This window comes from Protopterus annectens, chromosome 3.part1, assembly GCF_019279795.1.
Source record: "Protopterus annectens isolate FY-2018-M chromosome 3.part1, PAN1.0, whole genome shotgun sequence".
In the NCBI taxonomy this organism is placed as follows: Eukaryota; Metazoa; Chordata; order Ceratodontiformes; family Protopteridae; genus Protopterus; species Protopterus annectens.
The window spans coordinates 602,260,169-602,275,189 of record NC_056732.1 but is presented as its reverse complement, the minus strand read 5'-3'; the positions used below and the strand labels follow the sequence as shown (position 1 = coordinate 602,275,189).

At 39.9% G+C, this 15,021-nt stretch overlaps 1 protein-coding gene across 2 annotated transcripts in view; it reads left to right on the top strand.

Annotated features, from left to right (window-relative positions):
* Nucleotides 1-15,021, top strand: part of NFATC1 (nuclear factor of activated T cells 1) — a 1,564,586-nt gene that overhangs the window by 566,426 nt on the left and 983,139 nt on the right. For both annotated transcript variants that reach the window (XM_044066987.1, XM_044066986.1), the window contains exon 6: nucleotides 7,003-7,143. In XM_044066987.1, coding sequence (XP_043922922.1) covers nucleotides 7,003-7,143 — 141 coding nt within the window. The remainder of the gene's footprint in view (nucleotides 1-7,002; nucleotides 7,144-15,021) is intronic.

Below are 15,021 nucleotides of genomic sequence, written 5' to 3'. Positions count from 1 at the left end.
ATTGTTGAACATTTATCTGAATGCCCTTCTGCTGTGCTACCAAGTCAATTTCAGATAAGTGCCCCACGAGGATTTCTTCTCTCCTTTTTCTATTTTTGTATGGTATTATGTTCATGTCTTCCAAAAAGGGAAAATATCAGTATTGGAGGCAGTTCCCAATAAATACCATCATGACCATTGTCTTTTTTGCTTGGGTGCTTCCCACAACCAGACACAATGCTCTATATGCCAGTTGTTTGTGCCTAAAGCCCTAAGTAGTCATCTCTCCTCCTTGTCCATATATCTTGAGAATCAACAGCTTAAGCTGTTGGTGCAGGATGCTGTGGTGGAATCCTCCCATCCCAGGGCCCAGCCATCTGCCAAGAAGAAGGTCAAAAAAGGTAAGGTCTGATCTGGTTGCTGTCCAGCTTCCCAACGCCTCTCTAGAGGTTAGTGAAAGCCCTGCAGACCATCCAGTGCTTGCTTTGGATTCCTCTGCCATGACCCCATTGGAAGACGACATAGATCTGAATTTTGTACATCTTCAGAGGTTTTTTACAATATCTGCTCCTGATGCTGATGGGAACCTTGGATGATGATATACAAGGGACTCAGAGGGATCCCTCAGCTATTAATAAGGGAGGAAATACCTGCCACTGTTATTGAATCTTGTCAATGGTCTGACTTTTCAAGGGTTTTTCAGGGAGATGTCCTGCAGAAAAAGAAGCAAAAAACTAAGCATATCTCCAATGTTGTTAAAGATCCTCAGAGTTTACTTGGCATTTGTTTAATGCTTTAATTACCTTGAAGTCCCCTCAAGGAGTGTCTCTCCCTACTCCCCCCAGTCTTCAACTCCTGTTAAGAAGCTTAGGGAATTGGATTCCTCAGATGAGGACTTGGATTCTGGAAAAGAATCCCTGGCTTATTCTTCCCAAATTCCTTCCCATCTGGACTGTGGTTTAGAGGAAGAGGATTATTTAAGTTCAGCCTCCCCCTTGGAGGAATTGGCCTTTTGGGATACTATTGCCCATATGATGGACTATTTAAGTGGGACTATTCCCAGGTCTGTGATGTTCAAAAGAGGTACTTTGAGCTCCTGCAAATTGAGTCTCCCAAACCATCAGCTGTCCCTCCTGTTCTGGCTGCCCTTTTGGACACCTTTTTCTGCAGGCTCTGTAGCTCCTGACTGTCAGCGTCCTGCATCAAAAAAAAACTTATAGGTTCTGCAAAGTGCCTGAGGACTGCACATTTCTGTATAAGTGTCTTTCTGCTGATGCTTCAGTGGTATCAGTTTCTTCTGACAAGCTATCTGAGTTATTGCCATCTACTAAATTCCTCTCTTCTGATAAGGATAGTTGGGCAATGGAAAGGTTGGGCAAGAAGATTTGCACTGCTGCCACCCTTTCTTTTAGGGACATTAATTACCAGACTCATATGACCAGCTATGTTTTGGCCATCCTTTCCCAGGTATGTAATGTGGTGTTTGACCTTTCTGATTCTGATGGGAAGGCATCTGCCGTTTTCCTGCTAGGTCCACTTCTCAGGGCACTACATATTTTGTCCCCCATCCCTTAATAATTTCCATTGCTGTCTCTACTATTAAATTGTTTGGATATCCTCTACCCCTAAAATATTCTGAAATTAAATCAATTTCAGAAAGGAGGTAATTTTTTCTGAGGTCATTCTGCCCGCCCTGATCATCTGACACTTTACTGTACTCCTTTTCTGCTTCCAGGGGTGTGCACTCATATATGGAAGGTAAGAATTACTAAATGTATCCTTTCGATGTATTTTAGATTTCAAATTTCCTTCATATTTTTCTATTTCAACATCCAAATAATCTATTTTATTAAGGTCTATTTTGTATGTACACTTCAAAAAATTTGTAGTGGAGTTTAAATATATTATGAACGGACCTATGTATTCCTCCAGCCTTTCCCAGATGATAAACATATCATCCAAAAAACGCCTATATAATTTGATATATTTCCAGTACATAGATCCAAAAATATATCTAGTTTCCCACTTGAGAAGGACCAAACTGGCGTACATGGTGGCACAAGCTACCCCCATGGCAATGCCTCTAATTTGTTTAAAGGTCTCCCCCTCAAAGTAGATGAAGTTGTTCTCCAATACTGCCCTCATTAATTCCCTTAGTACATCTACATCAATCCTAGATATGGAGTTTCTCTCACTTAACAATTCCAGAAACATGTCCAGACCTTCTTCCACTGGTATACAAGAAAAAAGATCTACCACATCAATGGTCAAAAAACATGTTTCCCCTTCATAGGTCACAGGTGTTAAGCTACTCAAAAAATCCCATGAATCTTTATACTGCAGAATTGAATGCAACTAATCCCCCAGGACTTAATGCTTCCTTTTTTGGCATCCCCAAAATTCATAAAAGCACTATAGACCCTCTTACAGGCCCATAGTTTCTGGTGTAGAATCAAAAACATATCCTATAGCTACCTTTTTAGACTATTCTTCAAAGCATATAACAAAAGATTGCAAACATCTATTGGAAGATTCATGGGATTTTTTGAGTAGCTTAACACTGGTGACCTATGAAGGGGAAACATGTTTTTTGACCATTGATGTGGTAGATCTTTTTTCTTGTATATTAGTGGAAGAAGGTCTTGGCATGTTTTTGGATTTGTTAAGTGAGAGAAACTCCATATCTAGGATTGATGTAGATGTACTAGTGGAATTAATGAGGGTAGTATTGGAGAACAACTTCATCTGCCTTGAGGGACAGACCTTTAAACAAATTAGAGGCGTTGCCATGGGGGGCAGCTTGTGCCCCCATATACACCAATTTCGTCCTCCTCAAGTGGGAAACTAGATATATTTTTGGATCTATGTACTGGAAATACATCAAATTATATAGGTGTTTTTTGAATGATATCTTTATCATCTGGGAAGGGCCGGAGGAATACATAGTTCTGTTCATAGTATACTTAAACTCCACTACAACTTTTTTAAGTTTACGTACAAAGTAGACCTTAATAAAATAGATTACTTGGATGTTGAAATAGGAAATTTGAAATCTAAAATACATCAAAAGGATACATTTAGTAATTCTTACCTTCCATATATGAGTGCACACCCCTAGATGCAGAAAAGGAGTATAGTAAAGGGTCAGATGGTCAGGGCGGCCAGAATGACCTCAGAAAAAAATTACCTCCTTTCTGAAATTGATTTAATTTCAGAATTTTTTAGGGGTAGAGGATATCCAAACAATTTAATAGTAGAGACAGCAATTGAAATTATTAAGGGATGGGGGACAAAATATGTACCCCTACTGGGTAACACTCATAAATCAACAATTAACAATAAAGTGGAAAATAATTATGGAAGGGCATTGGTGATCCAGTACAGTAGTTTCTCAAGGGTGTTTAAAAAAATAGTAGAGTCAAACTGGAAAATGTTAAGATATAATCAAGAGATTGTGGATAGGATAGGTAAAGTACCCCGATATGTATACAAAACAAGGACTAATTTAAAGAATATATTTGAGAGAAATAACAAAAAGGTTGTGGAGAAACAGATCATAATTGGGACAAAAAAATGTGGTAGGTGTGCATATTGTAGGTTTATTATAGATAAGGAACAAGTATGTGTTGGAAAACAATATGAATAGTCAGGTCATATTCAGAAAGGGTAATTGTCAAACCAGGGTCATAGTCTATCTAGCTATATGTAGGGACTGCCCTTGTTTTTATGTAGGAAAATCTGAAAGGACCCTAAATAAAAGAATATACGGACATACCTACAATATAAAAAAAGAAAAACATGAATAATGCACTATACAAACACCTACACACAGAAACTACCCATAGAGGGTTTATGTTTGGAATTTTGGAACAAGTGTTGGTTGTTACTGGGGGGGGGACTGGGAAAACTGGTTGTGTTCCAGAGAAACATATTGGCAAATTTAATTGAATGCAACTAATCCCCCAGGACTTAATGCCCATATATCAATTAAACCATATTTAATCAAAAAAGCAAAAAATTTAGGAGTTTAAGTGTAGAGAACATAAAAATAATAAGATTTAGAGGTGTTCATATATTTCCCTCTGGTGTAATAACAATGAATTTTAGTGATGGTTTTACATCTTCTATTAATGTACAATAGGATAATGTATGCAATGTGTTGTGTTCATTAACTATATTACACACACTTTTTAACTTCTGGATTTTAACTAAAGGAAGTTGTGTGAAGGAAGAAGGCATATTTCTTTAAGAAAATTTGGCGCCTTTTTTAAATGAAAGAGTTTATATATTGATGTAATGGTTCATTTTATTTACTTGAAAAAGTCCAGCACTATAGCAGGGTGAAAGTGCTTGTATTTTGTTTTGTTTTAAGAATTAAACAGTTTATAGCCTGTTCCAGTGTGCCCAGACCATCTAATTTTTTCAGAGAAATGTTTTTATTAATTTAATCTAAATAAAAAAAATAAGGTAAAACAAATGTGAAAGTTCTATTTACATCAGAAACACAACAAATACAACAGCAGGAATAGACTCAGTAGAAATATAAGGATACTCAGAAAACACTATTGTAATAAGTGATAGGCACAGATGTAAACTTACCCACCATCAATATATATACCATAAACTTACAGTTCACAGTTTTCCTAGTGCAGATAGAGATGTATGAAGTGAGCTATTCAGAGAGTTTATGTAAACAACAGTGGCATATTGCATACAGATAATGTTTTACCCATGTAGCGCGTTAGGCTATGGGTTTGTTATTCAGCAGTCTGATAGTGTGTAGGAAGATGCTGTTATGGAATCTGGATGTCCTGCTTCTAATGCTTCTGTAGCACTTCCTTGTTGGCAGGAGTTTGAACAGTCCGTGAGATGGATGGTATTCTGCCATAGCATCTGTTTGAATATATGTCCTGTAAAGTTTGAAGGTTGGAGTCAATGATTGTTGTGGCCTGTTTAACAATCTTATCCAGCGTTTTCCGATCAGCTTGAGAGCAATTTCCATACCAGACAACGATGATGTTTGTCAGTACACTCTCAGTCATGGCTCTGTAGGAGGTGAGTCGGACCTGGGGGGGGGGGGGGGGGGGGTAGCACTACGAAGTCTCTTTAGGAAGTGGAGATGTTGTTGGACTCTCTTTATAAGGTAGGAAGTGTTTGTGCGCCAACTTAGTTCTTGCAAGATATGTATACCCAGGAATTTGGTGCTGTTTACTCTCTCCACTGTGGCACCATTGATGATGGTAGGAATGTGTGGCTTTTTCTTCTTCCTAAAATCGTTGATATGTGTGACATACAGTAACTATAAGAACTAAAGGCTTCAGTATACTGGCCAGATGTTGGGCTGTCCTTAGCAGGAGATAACTTAGGTGAAAAATACAGCAACAGTGAAGAGAAGGACATCTACCGTTATGGTAAGATTTTACACAGCTGTACTTTTCTAATATTTAAAAAATCCTTTTTTTAATTGTCATATTTTCCTTTTTTAGTGTATTTAGTCATTATGGTAATTATATATTTTTACCAGTATTCTGGCATAGGTATATTTTTATTCCTTTCAAATTGCTATTTTTTAGGTGATGATGATAAGAGTTGTGATGCTTTCAAAAGTGTGTGAGCAATGTGTTGTGTTGGCTATGTACAATGCTGAACATTGTAAGTTTGCTAGACAAAATTTTAATTTTTTCAGAGGTAATTAGCATGGTTTGCTGTCATGTTGCTCTTTTGTATAGGGCTTTGGCTTGTACATCAGTAGATATTAGCATGCCTTTGGGGAAGGATGCCTTTTCAGTGAGGCCAAGTGCAGGAATAGTAGCTGTTGGCTGAAACTCTGGTCTAGTGAAAGAATTCACTGCTTTTGGTGTTTGCCTTTGTCTTGAGGTGCACTAAACTCAGAGATGGGTATGCTAAGTAAGGACAAGATAGTAGTGCTGAGTCCCTTTGCTTGGGGGGGGGGGGGAATCTTGCTCCCACAACAAAGTTGTTTTTTGAAAACTAGCACTAAGGTTTTTTGTTAGTGACATATCATTTTGTAATCCTTTTAAACCATTTACTAAGGTTCTAGCTTTTGGGGTACTCCACTTTGTATGTAAAAGATGGATATTGCAACCCTTTATTCTGAAGCCAGTGAGCAAAATTTACGTAGATTAAATGCTTACTACCATTCTGTCTTATGACATAAGTTTAATCAGTCTAAACTTAGCTCATCACTAACAGGTGTATTACAGTACAGAAAGTTTTTCTGTGGCCAGTAAATTAAGTACTACATAAATAAGCATCCCATTTGTGTAAGCTGATAGTAATATGTAAGTGTAGAGAACTGGATTGCTAGAAAAGGCTCTAGTTTAGAATGTCATTACCTATATTGCAAACCACATTTACTCAGTGCTGTTTGTTTAGAATGATTTATTTTGTTAAAGATACAAAAAAAAAAATATTAAGAACTGTAGTTTTCCTGTTGCAAAACAAAACTTTAATTTGTTATTGATTGAGTTTGAAAGAAATCATTGTTTTTAGTTGGTCTTTTATGTGTGCATGTAATGCTGATATCTGAAAAATGTTTTTTTTTTCTCCACGGTTGTGAAGAGCACATGAACTGATGTATGTGGTGATAAAATAAAGTAATCCTAAGCCGAAGAGTGTTGTGTGTAAAAAAGAGTATAGTATGGAATAGTCTCAATAAGCTGAATGGGGAAAATGTATGCAATGTATAATAATATCTGGAATTTAGCCTTAAAATAAAATACTGCCTTCGAGCATTACACTGCTGCTGCTGCTGCTTTTTATCTGATAAATGCCACAACTTCATTAGATTATGATGTTGAATGCTCATGTATCATTAGAACAGATTATTTTAGTGTGCAGTGGGCAAAATTTGTTAAATCTTCATAACTCAGTGCGCATAAATGTTCGCCCGTGTGTGTGTAGGGATGAATGAATTAAATTTAAACGTCACTGAATATTGTTTACCATTTGCATGTTAAATTTATGTTTTACTCAGAAAATATGTGGTTTTTCATTTGTCAGCCCAGAGATCTGCACAAGAACTGCCTTTAGTGGAGAAACAAAATGTTGATAACTTTCCTGTAACTGGTGGGAAGATGATGGTGTTACATGGTCACAACTTCCAGCAAGATTCAAAGGTCATTTTTGTGGAAAAGGCACCTGGTAAGTGGAAGGATGTTGCCTTTCTGTTGGCTTGATGATTGTAAGCTTTGAAGCAGATTTTAGAATGTTTATCAGGTATGCCGCGGTGGTGCAGTGGTAGCGTTGTTGCCTCACTGCAAGAGGTTCTCCCGTTCGATTCCCGGCTGGAGTGTGGGCAGTGCCTTTTGTGTGGAATCTGCATGTCCTCTCCGCGGTTGGGTGGGCAATTGAAAGACATGCGTGAATGGGCGTGCTTTCGTTGAAGGTTGAACGTCGAGCTGGCACCTCGGCATTCATGAAAATCAACTGCCAATCATTAGTGGACCGGAGTTCCGCTGTAGCGAACCCTAACCGGGAAAAGCCGAAAGACAACATCAGGTATATTACTGACTGGAAGAGAGCTGTTAAAAATGTAGTGTATAGGGAGAACTAAGACTTTGTGGCTAGTGTGATCTTTTTTTAAGTTAAGGAGTATATTGACAGAAGCATGATTTTTATACTTCTAACTTCAGCAGACTATTTTGCAGTACTGTGAATGACAAGTAATATTTATCCTAATAGTGATAATTTAAAATACCTAGTTAAATTCTTCTGCATATAATTCTAAAGCATCCTATCTAATGGCAGGCAACAAGTATTGTTAAAACTGTGAGCATTGCTGAACTGTTGAAACTTGAAGTATGTATTTGTTTAACAATTACTTTCTAGTTACTAATGAAGTCTTGTACATATAAAATATCTTATCTAATGATTGTAACATGTTTTTTGTATAAACTATGAAGATTCTTGAACTGTTTAAAATTTGTATTATTTAACTGTATAACAGCTAGTACCTGTATGTTAGTAGTCTAGTAATCTCATGGAGCTTATCTCCCCGGGACTCTACTGAAAATGGACATAAATCCAGTTAGACTATCCCGGGCAACAAATGTAAAATAAAATAAATAAAATAAAGTAAGCTGAATTCAGTCAAGTGAGAAAACTGCACAAAGTGTGTAGAAAAAGTATCATGCATGTGCTCATGACTAGTTTAGCAAGTATGCAAGCCACTGTTTTATTTTCTTGAGCTGTACACAAGTAGTGGCAGACTATGAAGTAAATCACTAGCTCTGTGAAATGCGTCAGACATATGTGTTCAATGATATATTTCTGAGATTTTTTTATTTAGCTCCAGATGTTGCTTTTTCAAGTGTACAGCTGCAAGTCAATAGTGTGACCCAGAAAGGAGGAGGAACCCTTTAAGGATTGCAGTTTTGGAAAGGGTTTCCCTTATCCTGGCAGAAGACATGAATTCCACATCTGCATGTGGAAAACCCCCATGAACCTCAGTCTGCCTCCTGAGCTCCTCCTGCACTTCTGACTAGAGGCCTGTGGAGGTACAGGCCCTGACATTCTGACTGATTAAGCCTCAGCATTAATAAGCTCTAGGGAGTCTGCTGCTGGCTTGCATTGTCCATGTTTGTGTGTCAGAATATCTCTGTGTTAGTTGAGCCAGACAAGGAGAATTCTCTGAAGGACAGTCACTTCAGACTCTCAGTCAGCAAGCTAGCCTGATTAATTCAGTGGTGTAGAGCTCTCAAGAACTTGGCATCAACATCTTTTTTAGTCAGGTCTGATTTTGGACAGTCGGCAGAGTTTTCTGTATGTTGTAAGTCTCTGGCTTTTCCTTTTTTTTTTTTGTATTGCTGTAGGGCAGCCAATTTAATATCTCAGACATTGCATCTATTGAAACTGTGTTTTTTAAACTGAACTAAATTAATAAAAGTGACACCACAAGGCTTCAGCGTGGCTGCCTGTGTTGCTTTTCAAAGTAAATCACTGTTCAGTTAGCATTTTTTTGTTCATATGTTTAAAGCAGAAATGAAATGCTAAATGTTTAAGTTTGTAAAGATCAGTTATACTAGATACATCACTTAAGCATATGGAGTTGCCAATGGAAGAAGTGCAGTAGGTTTTTTGTTCATGTGAGAGTTGCATCTAGCATCTCTTCAGCTGCATGTCACTCTCATCTGCCCTAGTCTGCATTCATTTGTCCCATGCAGCCTTGAATGTCTTCACTGATTTACAATCTACCACTGGCCCTGACAGTTTATTCCAGAGCTCTACCATCTGTCATATGAAATAACATTTTTTAAGGATTGGTGATCATCTAAATGAATTGCTTTGTAGTAAACTATGATTGGACAAGCCCACTGAAATAAAAGGAGACAAATAAAAAAGATCATTATTTAGGCAGACACAGCCACCACACTCTCAGTGTATTAATTCTAATATCACAAAACTTTTTATTTTTCAGCTCTCAACCATGCCAATGTCTCTGTTTCACTGTGTTTGTGGTTTTGCTGTACCACTTGACTTCTCCCAACTGCACTCTAATATTTTTCCTTTCTCTTACATGATATGTGTGTGTACACACACACACACACACACACACACACACACACACACACACACACACACACACACACATACATGATTAGCATGATTAGCAAGGTCATTTCTTATACCACAAACCCTTTGTTCCACATTTCATTTTGGTAACTCTGTGCAGTATCGTTGTTATTACCTAATTTTGCTTCGTGGCAGCCAGAACCTGATAACATTTTTCATTTGAGGCCTTACTTGTATTCAGTACAATGGGAGGTGACTTAGTCATCTCTGAAATCTACTCTCCTAGCTGTGCATCTCGGCAATCTGCTTTTCTTTTACACTGTACTTTAACATTGCATAGCTTTGTATGATTCATCCTAGGTATAACTGTAACCTTCCTACCTATGTTTGGCTTAAGTCCAGTCCTCCATAAATGTATGTTTCACTGAACTCCCCCAAATCCTTGCATATTTTTTGTAATAAATCCTAGCTGCTATCTGTCCATCTGTATTACAAGTCCCACTATGTCTTAGTGTAGACTGGTCCTCCTACCTGCTACTGTTAGAGTACTATGCCATCGGTGAACAGGGTGATGTTATTGCCCAAGGCCATTGTGACTTAAAAGTCAAATATGACTAACCTTGTGACACACCACTGCCTGCTGTCTTTTCCCATGTACTTTACCTGTATTTCCCTCTCTATGCTTCCAGTCTGTGTAACATTTTCCTGTTCATGTCACCTTTTCGGTTTCCACACCATGCTCTAATCACTCCAGTAATGTTTTGTAACATACAATGTCAGACTGATGTGAAGGTCTTTAACATCACAGCCGCAGGGCTTCCCTTTTCATATCAATGTATCCCAGTCATAGCAGTGGACCAAGTTTAACCTGGAAGAACTCTGCTTTGTGAAACTGTGTTTGCTAACTGCAACTCATCTGGTCTGCACCACAGAACCTCTTCTAGAGACATCCTGCATTGAAAATGAGATGGACAACATTGTAATTGTGCACCTCCTTCCTAGATCCACTTTTGTGCAAGAAAATTACAGCTGCCATTCTTCAGCTTTGTACCACTGTTTAGGTTTCTGAAGAGAGACTATACCGTTGCTGTTTTAGCATGCTGCAGTTTTAATTTTTGTGAAACCAGCAGCAGGTCATGTTCAGGAACAGACATCAGTCCATAAAGTAAGGTGTGGCCTGGAACACCATGATAGGTACTGATATTCCTTTAAGGTTGGGGTAAGTGATGGGCTCTGCTTCAGGAAAGGTTGTAATTAAGCAAAATGTTAAAAATTCTATTAGGGATGCATGTCACATGTCATAAGTCATCTTCTATAAATGATTTTCGTTTGAATACGGAAATGTTCCTTTTAGCTTAAGAAAATCCGTTGAAGGAGGCAGTAGAGAGTCTAAACAGAATGGACACATACCTAAACTACTACACATAAAGATTATGTACAGATTTGTTTTAGTTAAGTCTTTGAATTGACTCATGAAATTCTGAGAGCTGAAATGTCTAAATGGGTGCCAGGCATAAAGGCAAAACTGCAGCTGCTTTGCCAGTTGCTTAATTATTGACCAAACTCCATCCCTTTCTCTGCTAGGTATTTTGGCCTTATGAAAGGCATTGAAATCCATATGATGGCAACCATGATGCAACTGCACTTCTGGTTTCAGTGAATGAAGTTAATTACGAGTTAGATGACTGAGGATAAAGGTTACTGCTATAGAGCAGTGAGTTGAAGTGTGGCTGGGGTGAATGCTCAGATTAAGGATTTAACAAAGATGGCTTTGGCTGCATTTGTAGCTCAATTTAAACTGTCAGCTTGCAGCAAAGCAGTGTGGGGACCCTGGAGAGTCATGTGAAGGGCTTTACCCCCTTGTGTTTGAAAGGTATTGAAGGATAGCAGCGAGAATGCTCCAAGTCTGTAATTGGCATGTTGAGACTTATGGGCCAGAGCTTGAGGTTGTGTAATTGGAGCACACCAACCTTCTAATTAGTTTATTAATAAAGGAGTCCCCAAGAGTTTTATTCATTATTTTTGCACCATCAGCTGAACATAATGTGGTGTTAAAACTAATATGACAGAGGTGGAAGATGTTTGTCCATGGGCAGTAAGTGTCTGCAGTTTTTTTATCTTGCTCCTTACTACTAGGCAGACATAAAATTTTATGCCAGTTAAGGTGTTGCTAAAGAATAATGGTATTCCTCACCAATTTTTTCCTTCTAGGCTCTGAGGCTGTTTCAGAAAATTTTAACATAATATCTGTCGTCAGGCTAAGATTTTGGCTAGGCATTTTGGAGTTTGGCCTAAATTTATTGGTATGGCGTCCGCTGGTCTTCAGGCTTCGGATATTCCGAAGAAATGTAAGGATATGGACCGTGACAGGTCTCAGAAAGCTAAGTCCTTGGATGAGGTTAAGTTGGTCATCAGTCAGGCGGTAGCCAGTGAGATGCCTTTGCAGTTCCTGCAGTCCACAGTTGTACAACCGTAGGCCTTGATTGAGTCCGAGTCCCTTAGGCCTTCGGCCTCCATTTTGCTTTCTGACCTGTCGCCGGTCACCTCTTCTGCTGGAGCCAGAACCGCTAAGCTGACTCTGGTGTCTGAGGCCTCCGTTTTGCATTCTGACAGCAAACTTCTTCCTTCGATTTCTGCTACAACTTCGGTGGTTGCCAGGCCTCCCGAGTCCTTCAGGCTTGCAGGTAAATCTCCCATTCGTAAGCCTGTGAAAAGGCAGGCTGCAGTTTCTTCTCGTTCCCCTCAATCCCAAATGGTTAAAATGGCTAATGATTTGTTGACTCTTATTAGGGGTTCTCAGCCTCCTCCTCCTAAAAGGAGGTTCTGATTCTTCCAGCGTTTCTGCTGATGAAGAGGAATTTTCTCAGGCTTTTTCTCCTTTTGAGGATTCAGATGCAGAGGAGTCCATTCCTTTGGCCTCTCCTCCAGAGGATTTCTCTTTTGGTGATACTTTAAATGCCCTCAGGGAACATTTTAAATGGGAAAGTCAGGATTATCCCCAATCTAAGAAACGGATTAGGGAGTTTCTGGATTTACCTCAGCATAAGCCTCTTGTTATTCCCCCTGTGTTGGAAGTTGTTGATGATGTTTTTCTGGAAAATTCCTTGACTCCAAATTCGTTTTTTCCTGCACCCAGGAAACCTGACAGGTACTACAGAGTCCTTGATTCTCATCTCTTTCTTTTCAGGAACCCGTTGGTGGATCCAGAGGTTATTTCTTAGGGCCCTAAAGGAGTTAAGGCCACTGTTACCAGGAATCCTGTTCCCTCTGACAGGGAATCTAGGAACCTAGATAGGTGGGACAAGAAAGTTTATACCTCTGACACCCTAGCTATTAGGGCTACCAATTGTCTTTTTCATATGCTGAAGTACCAGCAGCACACCTTGGAGGCTATTAAGTCTAGGATAGCAAGTGTACCTGTTTTGGCAGAGAGTAAAGACATGCAGGATTTACTGAATTCCGTCAGTCTGATCAATAAGCATTCTTTGCATTGTGGTTTTGACATCCTTGAAGCCTCCAGCAGGGGTACGGCTACTAGATCTGTTATTAGAAGGCACACTTGGCTCAGAGAACAGCCTCTTCCAGAGCCTGTCAAGGCTAAGCTTTTGGATGTACCTTTGCATAAAGACAGTCTTTTTGGCAGCAAAGCAGAGGAGGTACTTAAGAAGATGGAGGATAAGGCCAAGTCCATGCAAACCGTTAAGGATTTTCTGCAAGTGCAACCCCCTCGTCTTAGCAGGCATTATCCTTCCAAGAGTTGGATCTTTCCTGATACCAGCAGACAGAACTGTTCCAGGACTAGAGGTTACAAATCTTCTAGGGGGCAGGAGGCTAGCCCTCAAAGGTCTAGGCGTTGGCATGCTTCCACTTCTAAGGGGGAAAGTTCCAAGCCTGCATCTCATTCAGAACACTCTCAATGACTTTTTACAACTTCTGCCTGTTCTTGCTTGCCTGGAGAGTCCTTTAGGGGGAAAGTTGGCCCTTTTTGCAGATGTCTGGGCCACTATCACAGACGACAAATGGATGCTCAGAATGGTGTCCCTTGGGCACAAGTTTTCTTTTCGCACCTTTCTAGCTCCCAAGGGATTCCCGGACGTTCCTCCAAACGAAAAGGGCAGAAGTAGAAAAACAAATGTCTTTGTCTCATCTGGGAGCAATAGAATCCGTTCCTGCTCAGCAGGTAGGCCAGGGCTTTTATTCCAGGCTTTTCCTAGTTCCAAAAAGAGAAGGCACCTGGTGTCCTATCCTAGATCTTTCCATTCTGAACTCTTTTCTAATAATTCCAAAGTTCAAAATGTGCTCACTCTGCGTCAGTTGCTACCACTGCTAGAAAAGGATTCCTGGCTGGTAACCTTGGATCTCAAAGAGGCTTATCTGCACATCCCTATCAGGTAAAGTTGCATACAGTATCTTCGTTTCAGAGTGAGCAAGCAACATTATCAATTCTCTGTGCTGCCTTTTGGCTTATCTACTGCTCCCAGAGTCTTCACAAAGTGCCTGGACCCAGTCAATGCTTTTTGCAGGCAGAAGAAAATTCAGATTTACCCATACTTGCATGACTGTCTGATTCAAGCAAGTTCCCAGGAGCAGCTGTTAAAGGATCTGGAATTCATAAAGACTCTTCTGTCTTCACTGAGTTACACTCTCAACGAGGAAAAATCAAAAATGGTACCATACAAGGAGATAATATTCCTGGGAGCGAGTCTGAACACAGCTGCCCAGATGATTTATCTCACCCAGGAGAAGCAGACAACTCTTTCAGTTTACTTCAAGAACTTGGCAAGTCTGTCCCACCTCCCTGCAAGGAAATACTTGCAAGCTATGGGATTCATGGCATCTTGTATTCTCATGATTCCATATGCAAGACTGCATATGAGGAAATTGCAATGGTACCTCAAGAACATTTGTTGTCAACACACAGAGGACCTGGATATGATGATTCCTCTGCTTCCATCTCAGCAGATGGAGTTTCTGTGGTGGGCAACAGCCTGTCTACAAAACAAAGACATGCCATTTCAGACGCCTCCTGCCACTCAAGTTTTGACTACAGACACATCGGACTACGCCTGGGCAGCACACCTGGATGGCAGATGCATACAGGGAAGGTGGAATACCCAGCAGATGCACCTGCACATAAATCTAAAAGAGTTGATTGCAGTTCAGCAGGCCGTACTAGCTTTCAAGCATCTTCTTTCTCCAGGGACCCTGCTTGTCAGAACAGACAACACCACAGTCATGTGGTACATCAGCAAGCAGGGAGGAATTCACTCTTACCCCCTGTGCAGACAAAGCATGAATCTTTGGTCCATGGCAGCATCCCTGGACCTGCATCTCCTAGCTCAGTTTCTTCCAGGAAGGCTCAATGTTTTGGCAGACCAGTTGAGCAGGCAAACCCTCGATCCTCACGAGTGGCAGCTGAACAGAGCAGTCTTTTACAGCATCATTCAATGTTGGGGCACGCCTCAGGTGGATCGTTTCTCCTCCCCAGACAACCATCTTCTACCTCTC